This window comes from Monodon monoceros, unplaced genomic scaffold (genome assembly GCF_005190385.1).
Source record: "Monodon monoceros isolate NGI ecotype Baffin Bay Population unplaced genomic scaffold, NGI_Narwhal_1 Super_Scaffold_12, whole genome shotgun sequence".
Classification (NCBI taxonomy): Eukaryota; Metazoa; Chordata; class Mammalia; order Artiodactyla; family Monodontidae; genus Monodon; species Monodon monoceros.
Genome location: NW_021703768.1, coordinates 59,212,315 through 59,233,045, shown reverse-complemented (window position 1 = coordinate 59,233,045; position 20,731 = coordinate 59,212,315). Strand labels below are relative to the sequence as shown.

At 35.7% G+C, this 20,731-nt stretch overlaps 1 protein-coding gene across 1 annotated transcript in view; it reads left to right on the top strand.

Annotated features, from left to right (window-relative positions):
• FAM169A (family with sequence similarity 169 member A) overlaps positions 1-20,731 on the top strand; it is a 60,898-nt gene that overhangs the window by 7,847 nt on the left and 32,320 nt on the right. Inside the window, exons 2-5 of the mRNA XM_029218149.1 lie at positions 10,215-10,349; positions 11,410-11,509; positions 11,823-11,908; positions 14,021-14,192. Coding sequence (XP_029073982.1) covers positions 10,218-10,349; positions 11,410-11,509; positions 11,823-11,908; positions 14,021-14,192 — 490 coding nt within the window. The 5' untranslated portion in view covers positions 10,215-10,217. The remainder of the gene's footprint in view (positions 1-10,214; positions 10,350-11,409; positions 11,510-11,822; positions 11,909-14,020; positions 14,193-20,731) is intronic.

The window sequence follows — 20,731 nt, the reverse complement described above, 5'->3', positions numbered from 1 at the left end:
CATCTTCTGTATAAACATGTAAGTATATACCAATATTTTTCATAAATTAGTTTTAAAAGTACATGCAATAGGCTTTATAAAAAGAAATTAAGAGTTGAGCATTTTTGGTGTTTGTCCTGTTTTATGAATTGGCCATGCCACTTGCTTGTTTATTTGCATCTTAGTTTAAAAACCATTGTATTTGTATTAAGCAACCGAACTCTTGTGGGTCATATTGGTTATATAATGTTTGCCTCTGAATTTTTTGTTTTTAGATGTAAAAATTTTAATATGTATTCAAAGTTATTAGTTTTACCCTTGCAATTTACTCCTTCCTCAGAGTTTCTTTTTCTCTATCTGTTCAAGTAATTTGCCTGTGGTCACACAGCTAGTAATCCTGGCAGTTTGGCTCAAGAACACACTCCCTTAACTAGTATTCTACATATTCCACCTTTCACGTGTACAAAATTCTATGACATATGACTGGATTTTGCTTTTGTAAGCCCTAAAATACACCAGGTACCCAGTACCTTCATCTTTAAATGTTTTCTTAGATCTAGGACCATTTTTCTGGATATGGAGAGGAATTAAACCTTTAGAAAGAAAACTGTTAAGATTTCTCTTGATATGTATAAGCAATCTTATACCATCTTAGGGTCCTAAGGCACTGTGCTTTCAGACATAGCGTGGTAACTAAAAGGATAGGCCTCACAGCTAGACTGCCTGGGTTCAAATTCTAGCTTTGCCACTTACCATAGTGTGCCTTGAACAAGTTACTCTGCTGCTATGTGTTTTAATTTCCTCATCTGACAAATGAGATAAATTATCCGCTTCATGGGTTTGGGATAAAAACTCTATCAGGGATACATCTGAAATGTTTCAAATAGAACCAGGTGTGTAGTCCACTGTTGGCTCAGTGATGATTATTTCAAAAGATGATTTTGTTTTCTACTTGAAATAAAAAGAGGTAACAGGTATGAACCGCATTTAACTTCCTGCCCCATTACCCATAAACTTATAGGTAGTCTTTACCTATATGTAATCAAATCTTTTTCCTCTCTCAAAAGATAGAAAAGGATTTCTGAGCAGTGTTGAGCCCACCTGAGAGTTGATAGTTGTAGCAGTCTGTTCAGTGGTTTCATTTTTGTCATACTTAAAAACTCAGCTCTAAGAGCAAAGAAGGATTAACCTAGGAACTAGGGCCTTGTGTGGGTAGGAGGGATAGAAGGATAAAAGGTGAGTAGGAGAGAGTTCAGTTGAGCTGATGTAGTACATGGGTTAGGTTCATTAGGGAAGGTTATGATGTTAGAAAGAGACAAGAATCAAGAGGAGAATCATAATAAGGTCCAGAAACAGGCCTTTTGTGTAAAAGGTTGAGAGCTTTGCGGATTATGTTGCTGGGACACCTAAGCTCTTTTCGGTGTTGGGGGAACAATGAGGAGAGGTAGGATCATGCCTTGGATTGGTTGAGATAATTGTTTTTTCTCGAAGAACTCTTTCAGCTCTAAAATTTCCGTAATTTTTTTGATCTTCTCCTCCTCCTAAAGCCCCCAGATAATAGCAATGATCTATAAGAATCTTGAAATTATTTAGGAACTAAAGTTAAAAAATATATTTCCCTGTTTTAAGAGTATAGTTGATATCCAGTAATTAACCTTAAATAGGGAAAAAAATCACAATAATAGGAGTACGGTTTTTAACTCTTATATTTTCTTTCTTGTTAAGAGCATTCATTCTTGCAAATAGATAATTTTTCAGGAAAAAAAGGATGAAATTATTAAAAGATGGGTGTAAAATAGCTGGTGGGCATCTTAGAGTTCTTACGTAAGAGGTGTGAGCATTAATTTTTTTTTACAGGTTATCCAGGATTAATGAGCATGCCATTTGCTTAATTTATAAATTAATTTGGACACTTTTTACACTTCATTGTCCATTCTGCGTAAATTTTTTGATGAGTTAGTTCGCTTAAGGCGACATTAATCTTTCTCATTCATGTAGAATCTAGTTAGGCCTTTTGGTTCATCTCATGGGCAGAGCATAAAGTACTTGACAGAATTTGATCTGACAGCTTTACAGTTATGTAACATAGAACAGAAGCTTAAAAACAACAAAAAAGAGAGAGAAGTGACTGATTTTTTTCACAGCAACCTATGTTTCTCTCCAGAACCTTATTACCCTTCTCTTGCCTCCCTGAACTAGCGGAACCAGCTTAAGGCTAGTAGTTTACACAGTCTTAAGTAACCGCTATTGTTTTAAATAAACAGTTATAAACATTTAGAGGTGAAAGGTCCTTAGGATTATCCTGTCCAGTTGCATCACATTACCAATGAGAATACAGAAGCCTAAAGACGGTAAGTAACTCGCCTAGGATCACAGAGCTGGTTAGCACAGCTGACCCGGGAATCAAGGTCACAGGATTCCAATGCGAATACTTTTTCTGGTGTAATATGTGAATAGAATATTTAATAACAAGGTAATTATTGTGATATTTTGCAAAAGGAAATTTCTTATAACCATGACAAAGACTATGATATTTGATTTTGCATATTGAGTACAAATAATTATATTGGAATGTATATTTGATTGTCTGGATTCGTATTCTTCTAGCTCCATTAGTGGTATGACGTTGATCAAATCTTAATCTCTAAAGCTCCATTTCTTTATGGAATGGGGCTGATAGAGGTGCCTCATTACGTATTACATGCCACAGTCCCTTTAAAGTCTGGTGTGTGGTCATTTCTCAGTAAATGTTACCTGCTATTACCGATTTATAATAATTGCTAGTTCTTTCATCTTCTTTAAATATTAATTGGTGATTGTTCAGCCAATAAAATTTAGCACTGAGAATGACCAGTAATAAACGTAACAGATTTAAGGACAGATTTGAAAACACAAAAATATTTTAGAAGAGGTGTGTGTCTGGGCTTTTGGAATTGGGGAAACATTTTCTAATTTTTTTCATATTAAAAACTGATGCTGTAGTTGTTTTTTGGTTTTTTTTTTTTTTTTTTTTTTTTTTGCGGTACGCGGGCCTCTCACTGTTGTGGCCTCTCCCGTTGCGGAGCACAGGCTCCGGACGCGCAGGCTCAGCGGCCATGGCTCACGGGCCCAGCCGCTCCGCGGCATGTGGGATCTTCCCGGATCGGGGCACGAACCCGTGTCTCCTGCTTTGGCAGGTGGACTCTCAACCACTGCGCCACCAGGGAAGCCCTGTAGTTGTTTTAAAACTATATTCAGAAATCACAACTTTAAAAAATAATAAATTTATTTATTTTATTTACTTACTTTTGGCTGCATTGGGTCTTTGCTGCTGCACACGGGCTCTCTCTAGTTGTGGTGAGCAGGGGCTACTCTTCATTGCGGTGTGCGGGCTTCTCATTGTGGTGGCTTCTCTTGTTGCGGAGCACGGGCTCTAGGTGCGCGGGCTCAGTAGTTGTGGCTCGCAGGCTCTAGAGCGCAGGCTCAGTAGTAGTGGCGCACAGGCTTAGTTGCTCCGCGGCATGTGGGATCTTCCCGGACCGGGGCTTGAACCCGTATCCCCTGCATTGGCAGGTGAATTCTTAAACACTGCGCCACCAGGGAAACCCCAGAAATCACAACTTTTATGTTTGTTGGGAGATGCCCTGGAGGTGAGATGAGAGAGAAAAGAGTGAAATAATTCCTTCTATAGTGAAGAAGAAATACATTCATTTTAAACTAGCTTTGCTGCCACAAAAATGATGGATTTAAGGGTTTGTTTAGTTATGCTTCCAAATCTCAAAACAAAGATTAAAAAAAAGTCCTTTAGATCAACAATATTAAAATCAAGTCAGATGTATCTGGAAATTGCCAGATTTCTAGTGCTCCAAGTCTAAAGTTTTTCACTATAAAACGTGCTCTTAAAGGGCCTTGAATGTGATGCAGTACCCAGTATTTAACTCTGTCTGTAGGATGGGCTGGACCTCATGTTTGCCACCCGCTCTCCATGTGACTTTGGGGAAATGATTAGCCTCTCCAAGGTGGTTTACTTTTCTATAAAATAAGAATATTAGTCGGGTCCACCACATATCTTTGCTACAAGGCTTGAATGAGAGTGAATGGCATTCTTTTAGCACAGTTCTGACACATTCTGGCACTTAATAAAAGTTAGTTGTTAAAAATCACAACCTCTAATTAAGTGAAGTTTTTTTCCTCCAGTAATGCTCTTTATGTAAATTTCAGAGTATTTAAATGATTGGATTTCAGGAAAATAGGATTGTTTCATTTTGTGTTTGTATATATAATTTTTTTAATTAATTTATTTATTTTTGTATGTGTTGGGTCTTCATTTCTGTGCGAGGGTTTTCTTCAGTTGCGGTGAGCGGGGGCCACTCCTCATCGCGTTGCGCGGGCCTCTCACTGTGGCGGCCTCTCCCGTTGCGGAGCACAGGCTCCAGACGCACAGGCTCAGCAGTTGTGGCTCACGGGCTTAGTTGCTCCGCGGCATGTGGGATCCTCCCAGACCAGGGCTCGAACCCGCGTCCCCTGTATTGGCAGGCAGACTCCCAACCACTGCGCCACCAGGGAAGCCCTATATAATCTTTAATAATAAAAATTAGCCCAGAAGAGATTATTTTTCTTTTTAAAAACCTCAATCTAAAAAGGTTTAAGAATGAAGGATAATGACTTTCTCTTTTTACACTTGAGTTTAGTCATGTTATACTTGCCTTTGATCTGTAGTAGCGTCTTCTTTTTAAATTTTTATTATTTATTTATTTTTATTTTTGGCTGCAATGGGTCTTTGTTGTTGCGTGCGGGCTTTCTCTTGTGGAGAGTGGGGGCTACTCTTCCTTGTGATGTGCGGGCTTCTCACTGCTGTGGATTCTCTTGTTGCGGAGCATGGGCTCTAGGTGCGCGGGCTTCAGTAGTTGTGACACGTGGGCTCAGCAGTTGTGGCTCGCAGGCTCTAGAGCACAGGCTCAGTAGTTGTGGCGCATGGGCTTAGTTGCTGTGCGGCATGTGGGATCTTCCTGGACCAGGACTCAAACTCATGTCCCCTGCATTGGCAGGCGGATTCTTAACCACTCTGCCACCAGGGAAGTCCCTAAGAAAGTTAATTTAGTAATAGATTAAAAAAAAAATCCCCGATAAACTTGCTATTCTGCCAGTCTCTTCCTTGCGGGTCCATTTTGTCTAGAATACTGTATTATTTTTATGTGATTGTAATCAACTATGCTTTGTAGACCAAGTTTTTGGCAGCAATCTTCAAATATTAATTTACATTTTATCCTTTAAATCATGATTACTCTTAGCAAATGAAAATTTTAAATGTTTCATTCATACCTTGTTTTGGTAGCTAATATTCTAGAGTCTTTTGAGTTGGTTTAAGAGGAATACTTTTTGGGGGGGGCGCGGCATGCGGGATCTTAGTCCCCTGCCCCCGCCCCCCACCAGGGATTGAACCTGCGCCTCCTGCAGTGGTAGCCCACTGGACCGCCAGGGAAGTCCCAGGAATGCTTTTATATTAATACTTTTTGAGCTTCTATAGTATATTAAATGTTTTTGAATGTTTTACTTGGTTACAAAGCTGGGAGCTTGTCTACAAAAGAGCAAAAACAGTTACTAACATTCTTTTAACTAGCATCCTCATTATGCTTCTTTCACCCATTACTGACCATTTGTTTCATGTTTTTAGTTTTGTCTAAATCTTAATCTTCACTACAATTGTTAGATCTGACTATAGAACATAATGTTGTATTTCCTTAGTTTGCTTTTGCATATTGACTTTGATAGAGTTAGAAAGATTTGCCACACTAACAAATAAGCGTCCTTCAATGCGGAGCTACTGTTTTATTTTATGATCCTTTTCTAAGTATAACATCTTTTTTAGATAAGCTCCTGATGGTTCTGTCTTGAAATTCAGTCTTTTCTTTCCTTCTTTTTGTAAGTCGGCTGGAAGTTCTGTGGTATTGCTTTCATAAATCGTTCACAAATTTTTCTTGCTTTCTCCTTTTATTTAGACATTTACATTTACTAACAGATGGGCTGAATTTATATGTTCTATTTCTAGGTTTTGATTTTTTAAAATTAAAAAATCAATGTAATTAAAAAATACATATTTGTATGTATATAAATTTATATATACAAATCAGGGCCCCAATCATATGTATATCAAGTTTTAAAGTTTTTAGCACCAAGATTTCAGATTACAGTAAAAGAGTAACTTCCTCTCATTATCATATCTTCGAAATTCATGAAAATATGTTTAACTATGTATAACTGTTACAATATATGTTTGTCCTGTCTTTTTTGTGTTTATCTCATATTTCCATTAGATTTTCAGTTTCTTGTCTACTAATACTTTTGTTTTGTTAAAATAGATTTGATGAAGGTCACCTTCGAGAAAAGTAACATATTTTTTCAATTTATTTTCTCCTGCCTTTCCATTTATACGTTTTTTTAAAAATTAAAATTGAGGTTTTTGACAGATACAGCTGTTCGGCTCTGCAATTTTTATTGTGGGTAAATACAAAGCAGGTAACTTTTAAGACAAGATAATCTTTACCAGCTTTATTTGTACCTCCTTTAAGAACTAGTAGATCAGTAGTTGACATAGCTCATAAGTTGTTTTTTTTTTTTAACTTTTTCTCATGGAAATTTTCAAGAATACACAAATCAGGATGCTCTCCACAATGCATTTGATCAGTATGTCTCTTAAGTTTCTTTTAATTTACATTAGTTTCCACTTTTTTCTTTAAACTCTATTCTGTATATATATTGAAGAAACTGAGTTATTCTAAATTTGGCCGGCCGCATACTTTAAACATCGTTTCACATGTTTGTCTAATAGGTAGATTTGGATCCAATTTTCTTGTTGCATTACATCAAACTACATACAGTATCTGCTGTCTTACTTTTAGTAAGATTGATAAGTCTGGGTATGCAGGCCTGTCACAGAGGAGTGCATTTTAAAAAAACATAAATCAACAAAGCATTATTAAATATTTTATACCTTGGAAAAAAACCAGAAGTGAGTGCATATATTTACCGAAGTATTCCTGCAGCAATGCTCATGGCAGCCCAAATGCCCATCAGCAGTAGATTGGTAAATAAACTGTATATGTGTATTGTGGAATACTACATAGCAATAAAAGGGAACAAATTAAATGATAGATGCAGCACCGCTTATGTTTCTCACAGAAATAATGTTGAGTGAAAAGAGTTGATGCAATAGAGAGCATACTATATGATTTCAGATATAAGAAGTTAAAAATGGGCAAAATTAATTTCTCATTTAAACATATTGTAAGGCCAGTGAAACAATGCTACCTATTAAAAAGTGCTTCTTTCTCCCATTGATTGAAATAGCTCTGTAATCATATATGCAATTTCTATAGGCATTAGGGTATATTTATCTTGCTCCGTCGGTCTATTTATATGCCTGTATCGCATAGAAGTTTTATATATGCTTGTATCATAGAAGTTTTATAACATGCTTTAATATCTTAGAGGGTTTGAACTTTTCTCCAATCATTGTTCTGCCTTTTTAGGATTTTTCTAGCTATTCTTATTTATTCTTTCAAATTCACTTTATAATCAACTTGTCTTGCTTCAGGAAACAATAATCCTGGAGATGTTTTCATTAGGATTGCATTAAATTAACAGATTATCTTAGAGGAAACTGCTACCTTAATGATGTAGAATCTTCCTTTCCAAGAACGTGGTTTGTCTTCCCTGTTGTTCACTTTGCTTCCTTCAGGCATGCTGTTTTATAGTTTTCCTTATATAAGTTTTATATTGTTTATTGTTAAATTTAAGTCTATTTTTATCTTTGCCGTTGTTAATGGGGTTGTCTTTTCTATTTTCACTTCATTTTTTTCCATTTATTATTTCTCCTTACTGATTATTATTATATATATGAGGGCTTGATTTCTCTACGTAATTTTATGTCCTACCATTTTACTACATTTTCTTATTGTTTGGAATAATTTTTCCATTGATTCTTTTGGATTTTTCAATTAAATTTATTATTTGCGAATTGAGGTTGAGATAGTCTCCCCTCGCCCCAAGCCATGCACATCCCCAATTGTTATACCTCTAATTGCTTTCTCTTGTCTAAATGCATTAGCAAGCACCTATCTAATGTTATTTATTAGTTAAGTCCTTATTTTTCTTGACTTTAGTGAAAAAGTCTTTAGAGTTTTCCCCATTAAGGTGCTGGCTTTTTTTTTTTTTTTAACAGCTGTGTACATGAGAGATACTGTACATACTGTAACATTTACCGATTACAGCTGTACAATTCCATGTTTTTTTTTAGTAAATTTATAGGGTTGTGCAGCCATCACTACAATGTAGTTGTAAACATTTCTATCATTCTGAAAAGTTCCCTTGTGTCCTTTTACAATGACTTTTGTGTTGGGAGGTATATGAGGATATATTTTTATGTATGTGTGTTTATATCCTATACCTTATATTTATTTTTATAATTTAAGGAATTATTCATTTTTAAAAATTGAAGTATAGTGGATTTACAATATTAGTTTAAGGCGTACAACATAGTGATTCAATGTTTTTATAGATTATACGCCATTTAAAGTTATAAAATAATGGTTATATTTCCCTGTGCTGAACAATATATCCTTGTAAGCTTATTTTATACATAGTAGTTTGTACTCCTTAATCCCCTACCCTTGTCTTGCCCCTCTCTGTTTCTCTCTCCCCACTGGTAATGAACAGTTTGTTCTCTATATCTGTGAGTTTGTTTTGTTATGTTCATTTATTTGTTTTATTTTTTAGATTCCACATAAAAGTAATAACATACAGTGTTTGACTTCTTTCACTAAGCATAATACTTTCTAGGTCTATCCATGTTCTTTTTCTTTTATTCTTTAAAAGAAAAAATTTCATTCTTTTTTTAATGGCTGAGTAGTATTTCATTGTGTATATATTAACACATCTTCTTTATCCATTCATCTGTTGATGGACACTTAGTTTACTTCTGTATCTTAGCTATTGTAAATAGTGCTGCTATGAACAGTGGGGTGCATGAATCTTTTTGAATTACTGTTTTTGTTTTCTTTGGATATGTACCCAGGAGTGGAATTGCTGGATCATATGTTACTCCTATTTTTATTTTTTAATTATTTTTAATTATTATTATTTTTTTTTGGCTGTGCCGCGAGACGTATGGGATCCTAGTTCTCCGGCCAGGGATTGAACCCAGGCCCACGGCAGTGAAAGTGCCAAGTCCTAACCAGTGGACCACTAGGGAATTCCCTATTTTTTGTTTTTTTTGAGAAACTTCCATACTGTTTTCCACATTGGCTGTACCAATTTACATTCCCACCAACAGTGTTCAAGGGTTCCCTTTTTTCCACACCCTCTCCAACATTTGTTATTTGTGGTTTTTTTTGATGATAACCATTCTGACATGTGAGGTAATATCTCATTGTGGTTTTGACTTGCATTTCTCTGATGATTAACGATGTGGAGCATGTTTTCATGTGCCTGTTGGCCATCTGTATGTCTTCTTTGGGAAAATGACTGTTCAGGTCTTCCGCCCGTGTTTTAATTGGTTGTTTTTTTTTGATACTGAGTTGTATGAGCTGTTTATATATTTTGGATATTAACCCCTTATCAGTCATATCATTTGCAAATGTTTTCTCCCATTCTGTAGGTTGTCTTTGAATTTTGTTGATGGTTTCCTTTGCAGTGAAAAAACTTTTCAGTTTAATTAGGTCCCATTTGTTTATTTTTGCTTTTGTTTCCTTTGCCCTAGTAGACAGATGCAAGAAAATATTTCTACGGTTTATGTCAAAGAGTATTCTGTCTATGTTTTCTTCTAGGACTTTTATGGTTTGCGGTCTTAAATTTAGGTCTTTAATCCATTTGGAGTTTATTTTTGTAAATGGTGTGAGAAAAATGTTCTAATTTCATTCTTTTACATGTAGTTGTTCGGTTTTCCCAGCACTACTTATTGAAGAGACTGTCTTTTGTCCATTGTATATTCTTATCTCCTTTGTCATAGACTAATTGACCATAGGTGCATGTGCATTAATTCTTATTTCATTGCTTGTTTTTAATACAAGTGAGTGTTTAAGTTTTCTTTCTGACATACATTTAGATTAGCAGGCTTAAGTTGTAGTCTGTCTTGGCATAGTGAAAAAGAAGTCTCCTTACAATAAAATGCTGCGCTATTACAATAAAAAGTTTTTTCTCAGTACAGGAAGATAGCGTTTCATGTTCTGAAACATTTTGTCCCATGTTTTCTGTTAAAGAGGATGGCATTCCCTGTGGATATGCTGGATAATTGCAGTCATGAGGAAATGGAAAATTCTGCTGAAGATTACATGTCAGATCTCAGGTGTGGGGACCCTGAAAATCCTGAATGTTTTTCTCTTCTCAATATTACGGTAAGGCATCCTGCAGTGATTTATTGATCTTTTCAGTTGAGTTTATCCATGAAATCAGTATCCTTTTATTATCTTTTAAAGTGTTAACTAATCACTTTTGAAAATTTTATCAGAAGACTTTTCAGTAAAATGGATAAATATTGATTAGTTAGTACAGCAGCGTGATCCAGTTTTAAAAAGACTAACTTTACAGGCAGTTGCTTATTATTTGTATTGTGCCTTTAAAATTATATGTAAGTAGTTTACTAGTTTTGCTAAGACTGATTACCATATTTGAGCTAACCCAATTAAGTCTACTTTAGATTTGGAAATTGTTATTTTAGAAATTTTTTTAATAAAAAAAGTCAGCAAAACACTACATTACACATTTTTGTGTCACAAATCTTCCTTTTCCCAAAATATTAAAATAAAATTTCTAATTAGTAAACTGAGATATATTTTGATAGATCATTAGACATGAAATTATTAGAATTCTAGTGTGAATTTGATGATAGGCAAATTCTCTAACCTCTTTAGGCCTCAGGTTTTTCTTCTGGAAGATGATGTTTATTCAAAGAATTCTTTAAAGTTTCTTCCAACATCAATATTTTGTAATTCTCTGAATGGCAATATTGTGTGTAAGTAGGGAATTAGCGTTGGATTAATGAAAGCAGAAAAAATTTAAAGTACTGCATATATCTTACTGGAAAAATGAATTTACCCTAGTGGTTTTTACTAGAAAATGGAATTTTTTCTCCCTCAAGTGGTCTAAATAACAGATGATAAAGTTTAACAACTTTATGGATTATATCATGCTTTTGTTTTTATTCATATGCGTAGCTAGAGCGCAATAATATTTATTGAAACAGACTTTCATTTTTTCGCCTAAGTTAATAAAATTCCTGCAAAAGCGAAGTCTATCTGATTTGCTCTTTTTTTTTTAAGACTAGAAATATCTCCTATGAAATGAAATTATATAATTAGCGTTAACGTACGTTTGACATTTTGATAGAAGCATGGTGTTTTTGTGTGATGTTTTCTTACCAACTCTTCACTAATCTTTAATAAATTGTCGTTTCAGATTCCTATTAGCCTGTCAAATGTAGGCTATGTACCTCTCTATGGTGGAGATCAGACCCAGAAAGTTCTTGCTCTTTTTGCACCTGAGGACTCACTCACAGGTCTCTGTTTTGTTTAATATTTGTAAATTGAGGAATTTTTTTTCAAACAATTAGAAATTTATTGAAAGATAGCTACATGAAGGAATTTTTAAAAAGAAAACTTATTTCAAACTGTAAATTCAGGAAAATAAAATTCTCAGTTGCTTATAATTAAATGTTTAGTGAGTGAAATACAATAAAAATGGTATAAATGGGGCTGCCACATTGTATTGTAAACTATGGATATATTTAAGGGTATCCTTGAAAACCTTACCAAATAGTAATATCGTGTACTTTAAGACTTAAATGTTAACAATCATTTATTTTCTTTTAGCTGTGGCACTTTACCTTGCTGATCAGTGGTGGGCTATTGATGATATTGTGAAAACATCTGTCCCTTCTAGAGAGGGACTTAAGCAGGTAACAAGATCCTGTAGTTTTAAAAGTGTTTAGGAGGCCATTTCACAATATGTTTCCCATAAACAGTGATAGTTTTTGAAGTTATTGAGCTTTTCTCCATTTTAGTACACCAGGTTATATTAAACCCTTAGAGTTCCATTGTTAACGGTGAAACTGGCACTTAGATTGGGCTTCCTTGATTTTATGTGAAAGTGTCTGAGAATTGGGGGAGGAAAAATGAGTACCTGTGGTTTAGTTAAGCTGTAGTTACCCATATCAATTTTAGCTTCTGAGTTCTCTTTTTGGGTGGGAAAAAGCTTATTATCTCTGTGTGGTTGCTTAAGTTCTCTGTCTCTAGGAGAGACTGACCAGTAAACTTGCTTATCAGTAGGGCCATTTTGGGTGGTCTATTCAGTGTTCCAAACAGTGTAGTGGAAGGGAGGTCCTCAGCAGCATGCTGTAAAACTGGGTCCTTTATTCTGTCTTAGTCACCATTTTATCAGTTACTTAGAAGAAGACATAGTTGGCATACTTACCAATTCTGCATGCCACAGTGCTGAATGGGAGAACTAATCCATAAAGGCAGAATTAAGAAACAAAGAGAAAGATCTAACATGATGAAAATAAATTAGTGAGAAAGGTAAAGTAGTACCTGTGGGTTCAAAAATTTAACTCTACTGTATACCATGAAGACCATACTAAAACAGCAGCACATATGAAAAAGATTGGGCTTTAGTTAATTAGAAGTAAAATCAAAGAAAGCAAAAAAGCTAATAAAAACCTTAAGTTTATACAGAAAAGCCCCATTATCTTATCAATATCTTCGATGTTTATACCTGTAATATCTGCATGCCCAACATGAAGAGAAAAAAAAAAAGGTTAGGGATCTGAAGCAATTTGAAAGGAGAAGACTGAAATGGCAAGAGTACCCCAAATCATATTAGATAAGTCTTTTCCTCTGTTTAGCTTTGATAGGAAATTTAAGAGAATATCATGGCTGTCTTCAAATATTTGTAGACTATGTTATCCAGAATATCAAAGTATAGTCTTTGGGAAAGAGATTTCAGCTCAGTATCAGAAAGAATTTCATTCTGGTCAGAGCTATTCAAGGAAAGGCGTGGGATACCCTGTAAGTTGGAGAGCTTTGTCATTTCATGTGGTGTTCGGTATTGGAAATTCTTACCGGGGAGGTTTTTGAGAGTAGTGTGTGTATGCCTAATGCTTTTTCTCTCCTCTCGCCTAATTAGAGGACATTCTTGTTTTTCTTTAAGGAGACTTGGGGTGGGGTGGGGGAGATAGATTTCATGGATAGACTCTTGTTTTCAGCAGTGACAGATGTCTATGGGGAAAACCCCACTGTTCAATGGCAGGCAATTGGTGAGGGTGTCCCTGTGACCGTGCAGACCTGCCTGTAGGAAGTGAGGTTGTTTCCATTCTGTGATTGCCCCAAGTTTTGTTTTCATCAGACTGCCCTGGTGCCCCTGTCATTGCCCATCTGGTCTGGCAGAGGGTTATGTGTGTATGTGTGTAGGGGGAGACAGGTATTCCTTATAGTTAGACAACAACGACATGACTGTTAAATGACCATTTTACCTAGAAAAGATGAGAGAGATTCCTTTACAAGAGCATAATTATGGCTTTGCTCATCAAATGAGATAATCATTGTTTTTAAAGTCTTCAGGGCATAACACGAAGCTTTTTTCACTTTCTTTTCCTTCTTTCTTTTTTTTTTTTTAATGTGTAGGCTGGAATGGGGGGATAAGAAGCACTAGAAATGGTGGGGGGCAGCAGTTAGAGTGGGGGAGACCTGGGATCTGGGCAGCTGGAAGCAGAAAGAGAGCACTGACTGCTAACGTAGAGATGCTGGGGATTGGTATATTGGAAACCTGTTTTGCCTGTTTTAGAATTTTGCTGAGAGGCATTATTTCATGCATAACTTGTGTCCATAGAAATGGATTGTTATTGGTATGAATGACTGGTCTCATCTTTGTGATAATAAAATGGTTTACAAATCATTCTGAATGTATTCAAAGTGCCTTGAATGTCAGTACAAGGTATGGAAGCAGGGAGCAAGGTAAACTGCATCTCTGAGTTGATGCTAACTGTTGTGCCTGGTGTCTCATCTCTTTGTAGGTGAGAACTCTTGGGGAGAGAGTGGTTCTGTATGTTCTGAATCGAATTATTTATAGAAAGCAGGAAATGGAGAGAAATGAGATCCCATTCCTGTGTCATAGCAGTACTGATTATGCTAAGATTCTGTGGAAGAAAGGAGAGGCCATTGGGTTTTATTCAGTTAAGCCTACAGGTGAGTCTTTAAAAGTTATTTAAAATATATATTATGTAAACCCACTTTTTGGACCCCAACTGTATCAATGTCCCTTTTAAATTAGTATCTAGAGTACGAATTGAGATGATTTTACTCAGTATTTCTTGGGAGTACTTTGATTCTATGCAAGTGAGGATTGGTTAGGAAAGTCTTTTGAAAAAAAAGTAAACATTTAACAGAGTGGAAAATTTCTCCACGTATGTAGACAGAGAGTTGTATGTTGAGCCTTGTCTTCTTTCCCTCTCGTTTCCTTCCCTTTATTTAAAGGTCTTTGTTTTACTTTGATTCCTGCTGCTATCACTATTACTGGCTCGTTTTAAATCCCCTGTCTACCTGTGGACCAAATGCGTAGCCTTTTTCTTCTAGTGTAGCTGATTCAGCCTGATATAGTAAAGCAGCTAAAGCAAAGTACTTTAATATATTTAGAGAATCCAAACAGCTTTGAAATAGTCAATCTTGTAAAGTTTTTATTTCTGATCCTAAGACCCAACTATACCCTTTTCCTGAAAGACTAGTGCAGCTTCATCTTGCTTTACCTGTTTTCCTGTTCATTCAGTTCCCTAGAGCTACTGGAGCCAGAAAAATCAAACCTGCTCACTCCATCTACACATATACCCCACACCTTACAACCACTACACAACAAAGGCAGCCTTGTTCTGTACCTTGGCCAAAACACCTTTCACAGAGAGTACTCACATCATTTTTGTCTTTTTAATATTTCACACTTGCCAAATTTAGCTCTTGTGGTCAGATGCAGTCTAAAGATAATACCAAATGTCCTGCTAATTTGAAGGACAGTTGTGACTAATACCTTAATAGTATAATTAGTACACATTTATGACGAGAACATCAGTCATGATGAGTACATATAGTCAGTAAAAGGAAGGTCACTTTTTCTCAATAGAAAAACTCTGATCAGTTTTAAATGTTTTTGCTGTTTAGTAAATACTTTAACTCTCCCTTAATATGCTATTTTATTCTTGTATAAATTTGAAGTAGAACCAATAAGTTACACAACTTCAGAAAGATATCATCATACAGAGGCAGAATAATAATGTTTGTTAAATGGAAGCTTAGTGCTGCATTGCATAAAAGGCATCACTTTATTGTTCTTAAAATGTTTTCATAAGTTTGAGGCTGGAATATGGTTTAATTACTTTATGCTTTATTTTATACAAGTAATTCCTATGGAATTGGAGGCTTTTTGCTGCTCACGCTGGCTGCAGCGGGGTTTCCTACTTGAAAGTAGCTCATAGACGTTTGAAGTACATAAGAGTTTATGCTTTCTCATTTAGAGCATCTGTAGATGAAAGATATACAGTTAAGAAAGGACATAGCATTCCCCCCTCAGTATTTCTGATCAGTATTTGATTCCAGGCATTGGCTCCTCTTTGCTTTCTGTGTTTTGGGGGCTCCTCCACTCCTTTGGGACCTGGCTTTTATTTTTACTTTTTCTGTTAGTCAACTCAGTTTTATATGCTGGAGCTTCAAAGTACTACTTGTCTACCCCTTTTAGCACCTTCCATACTTCTCTACTAATTGCCTTACTTCCTTACTATTTATTTCAGTGTTTTCCTGCTTTAAGCTCTGGCTCTCATCTGCCAAAGAACAGTGGCATTAGATGTGCTTATGCTAGCCTTTGGATCAGTAACCATCCAATTCAGTCTGGCAGTGTTTTTTTCTACAAAGTAAACCCAAACATAGAATAATTTGAAAAAAATTGTCCAAAACAAATACTGAAACACTTTGTGATATAAGTATTCCTAATGTACATATCAGGAAAAAACTGTACCAGTAGCAAAAAGATAAAATCTTTATTAAATACATTTGTAGTTGAATAAAAGCCTTATGATATCACTTATTATTTATGATTTTTTTTTTTTTGCGGTACGCGGGCCTCTCACTGTTGTGGCCTCTCCTGTCGCGGAGCACAGGCTCCAGATGCGCAGGCTCAGCGGCCATGGCTCACGGGCCCAGCCGCTCCGCAGCATGTGGGATCTTCCCGGACCGGGGCACAAACCCATGTCCCCTGCATCGGCAGGCGGACTCTCAACCGCTGTGCCACCAGGGAAGCCCTGTTTATGATTTTTAAAAATAAAATAGCAAATCAGTATATAGGGATATTAGTTGGAACATAAAAATAGCCTTGATATATAAGAGGGGACTTTGTTTATGAGGTCAAATCCTATTATAGTATAATGAAATTCAAGAAAGTATATAAATTTTTTTTTTGCCCGAAATAAAGAGATTACTATGAGGGATGTATAGTTTGTTTGTTTCTTGGGTTAGGTAGATGTCAGATCATTAAAAATAGTTTTTAACAGTAGGTCATTGTGTAATATCTGGTACATAACTCTAAAGGGAACTTGCAGAATTGGGTAACATCACTATAATAAGATTTTCTGGTCCCTTCTATGGTTATTAAGCATTTTAGTCTATAAAAATAAAAAATAGGAACAGGATTAATGCTGAACCTTGTCACATTCTGGTAGTAATATTTGTTCATGGACTCATAAACTGAAAAAAAAAAAGTAAGCTCCATGTATTTCATTGAGATGTATTTTCAATAAAACTTTATTTTTTGCTGAATAATTAGTTTTCCCAATGTATAATAGTTTTCCAAATGTATAATATACTTGTGTTTTGATCCATCATATACTAATATTAATTATAATGATAACTCAGAATTTCTTTTGAATTGATACTTAGAATCTTATGGTCACAAGAAACTTAAAAAATGTATATTTTTATATACAGATATGTTTTGCAGAGAAGAATGATTAGATAATCAATATATAATCCAAGTATAAAAATATATTACATTAGGGTAATAGTCTGTAGTATAAATATAATAGAAATAGAAGGTCAGGGGTGGGGAAGGAACAATGTAAGCTTTTTGAGTGTTAAGAGTGGTTAGTTCAATAGTAAAGGAACAGGTTATTCAATGGATGATGACAGTTATCAAATCAAATTGATAATAGTTTTTAGGGTCCATTTGATGCATTTAAAAGAGTAGTGATATAGTGTTTTTCTTTAATCAATATTGTTTAATTGAAAAGGGAAACATAGTAAATTTACATAGCAAATCCTGGCAGATACCATGTTAACTAATAGATCATGGTTAACATCACCAGCAATGAGACACATCATGATCAGAGACCCCAATTTATGATGTAGTGAGAAGGACATAACGTCATTTCTGAGGTATTTTTGCCCAAAATGCATAACCTCAATTTTATCATGAGAAAACATTAGACAAAGCCAAATTGAAGGTTATTTTACAAAATAACTGATCAGTAACCTCCAAAAGTATCAAGATCATGAAAGACAGGGAAAGGTGGAGGAATTATCAAAGATCAGAGTTGGGACATTAAACTAAATACCATATGGAATCTTTGATTGGATTCTGAAAGAGAAAAATTAGTAGAAAAACTGGCAGAGTTTGAATAAGGCCTGTAGTTTAGCTAATAGTATTTTATTAATGTTGATTTTCTGGTTTTGATAACAGTACTCTGGCTATGTAAGATGTTAACATTAGGGGAATCTGGGTGAAGGGTATGTGGGAACTCTTTGTATATTTTTGCAACTTTTCTGTAAGTCTAAAGTTATTTTGATGATAAATAGTTGTTAAAAAGTTAATGTTATAAGATGTTAGAAATTACATTCTTTGTAATTATTGTTACCAAAATGTGTGAATACATGCCATCTATTTCAATATTATTTAATGGTTACATGAGCAAAAAAGTACTCTTTGAGGAATTTGACTGGGCCAAGAGAAAAAATATTCTAAAAATACCAGTATAAATGGTTCCCCTGGGAAAGGTCCCAGTCATTGTCAGCAATCCCCACCTCGCACACTGATCAACTTTTTAATGTCTCATTCTTTTTTTTTTTAAATATTCATTTATTTATTTGGCTGAGTCGGGTCTTAGTTGCAGCACATGGGATCTTTGTTGCAGCACATGGGATCTTTGTTGCAGCACGTGGGATCTTTTGTTGTGGTGCACGGGCTTCTCTAGTTGCGGCATGCAGGCTCTCTCTAGTTGTGGCGTGTGGGCTCAGTAGTTGCAGCACACAGGCTCTCTACTTGTGTGTGGGCTCAGTAGTTGTGGCTTGCGGGCTCTCTAGTTGTGGTGCACAGGCTCAGCAGTTGTGGTGTGCGGGCTCTCTAGTTGTGGTGTGTAGGCCCAGTAGTTGTGGTGCACGGGCTCAGTAGTTGGCGGCACTTGGGCTGTCTAATATGGTGCACAGGCTCAGTAGTTGCAGCACATGGGTTCTCTAGTTGTGGTGTGTGGGCTCAGTAGTTGTGGTGTGCGGACTTAGTTGCCCTGTAGTATGTGGGATCTTAGTTCCCCAACTGGGGATCGAACCCGTATCGCCTGCATTGGAAGGCGGATTCTTAACCACTGGACCATCAGGGAAGTCTCTAATGTTTCATTCTTAACTATGAACAAATAGCTTAGTTAGGAAAAGTCACTGAGGAGATCAAAACCAAAAAAGAATAAAAGCAATTTGGAAGAGACAGACAATGCAAAAACAAACAAAACAACTCAATATTTGTGGAACGTAAGAGTAGTTAGTACATTCATAATGGGAACAAGATATATTAAAAGAATGTCCATAGAGCTCTTGGAAATTAAAAACTCAGTATAAGGGAGATAAAGTTGATGTTGATTAGAAAGGAGAACAATCATAACAACAACAAACCCTAAATGATGGAAAATAGGAAAGAAAAGATAAAATTAGAGGAGCAGTCTGCATAATAGTTGTTTCAGGAGAGAACAGAGAAACTGGAGGGGAAGAAATCACCAATGAAGTAGTTCAAGAAAAGTCTCAGAATTATAGAACATGTATTTCCAAGTTAAAAAGGCCCATTGAACATCCATCGCAATGAATGAATTAAAATAGGCCCATGCTGAGGTAGATTGTTGCAAAATTTCAGAACATCTGGGATAGAGAAAAGATTCTGTAATCCTCTACAGAGTGAGAGGGGGAATTTATACAAAGGATCAAGAATCATAATGATTAGATTTCTCAAAAGCAGCACTGCACTGAACACTAGAAGTAGAACAATGCCTCTAAGATACTGGGAGAAAGTGATTTCCAATATAATTCTATGCCCAAATAATGAATGAAGTATGAGAGTGACAGAAGGAAATTTCTACATGGTTAATTTAAAAAAAATTTTTTTTTTTTTTAATCTCTCATGCATCATTTTTCAGGAAGCTAACAGAATTTATGCTCTACTAAAATAAGGAAGTAAGTCAGGAAAGAATGATACCAGATCAGGAAACTAAGGAGAGAAATATCCCCACATCACAGCTGTTTGATAGTTCTGAGGCTGCTCTGTCCAGATTGGTAGCCACTAGCTTTATGTGACTATTTAAATGAAAATTAATTAAAATGAAATAAAATTTAAAATTCAGTTTCTCAGTCATACTAGCCACTGTGTAAGTGTTCAGTAGCCACATGTGGCTAGTGGCTACCACATTGAACAGAGAGATATAGAACATTTCCATCAATGCAGAAAGTTCTTTTGGACAGCACTTTTCTAGAGATTGACTAATCTAGATTGTAGTAAGTCAGAAAGCTCTGGGTCATTGATTCAAGAATATGGAATACCTGATGTGTTTGCATTTACCAAGATAAGTGTTAATAGTCGTGGGATACTTTGGGGGGTAAGTTAGAGGTAAATACTAAATAATGAGTGATAAACCATTATTAAGGCAAATCAAAAAGCAGTGCAGGAAAAAAGAAAAGCAGTGCAGGAAAGGGAAAACAATCATGATATACTACATGGCTCATTTATCAAAAGTGTGTGTGTGTGTGTAATGTAAATGCTGAAAATTGACCTAGCCAAAATTATAAATTACTGTATTGGGGTAATAGGGCAGGGCATGTATAGGAAGTATGGTGATGGTGTATTGGGAGTAGGGTATGTACATGTATATAGAAGCTAAATTCTCATCTTCCATACTGGGAAGCCAGTTGATTATGCCTAAAATGGAAAAAGCAAGAAGTAGTAAGTTACTTAGAGTTATGGGGGTAAATACCGAAAAAGACCAAAGTGTGCGTTTCTGGGGGATGGAAAGTGTGTTTGTATGTGTGGATCAGGGAGGCAGTCACAGGATGTTTTTTTTCCCAACAAATCTTAGAGGAGTGTTGTACGCTAACAATGTACATGTAAAACTTTGATTAAAAGTAAGAAGTGAACATGATCAGAGAAGGAACTATTCCCAGAGTCTAATCAGTGTCTACCGCAAAGCTAGATGAAGTTTATAAATCCTCACAGGGCCTATGATGATCACGTCCCCCTGTTAAAAGGGCTGTGCTAACTAGAAAACTGCTAAGGAAAAAAATCTCGTACAGGTATGAAAAATAAGAAAACCACTTGTTAATTCAGTGGAAGTTCTGTTAACTGTCCTATGTCAAGAAATACAAAAGACATAAATGTGTATAAATCAGATATCACATTTTAGTGTAGACAAGCTGAGAAAAAAACAAAATGGAGGACACTG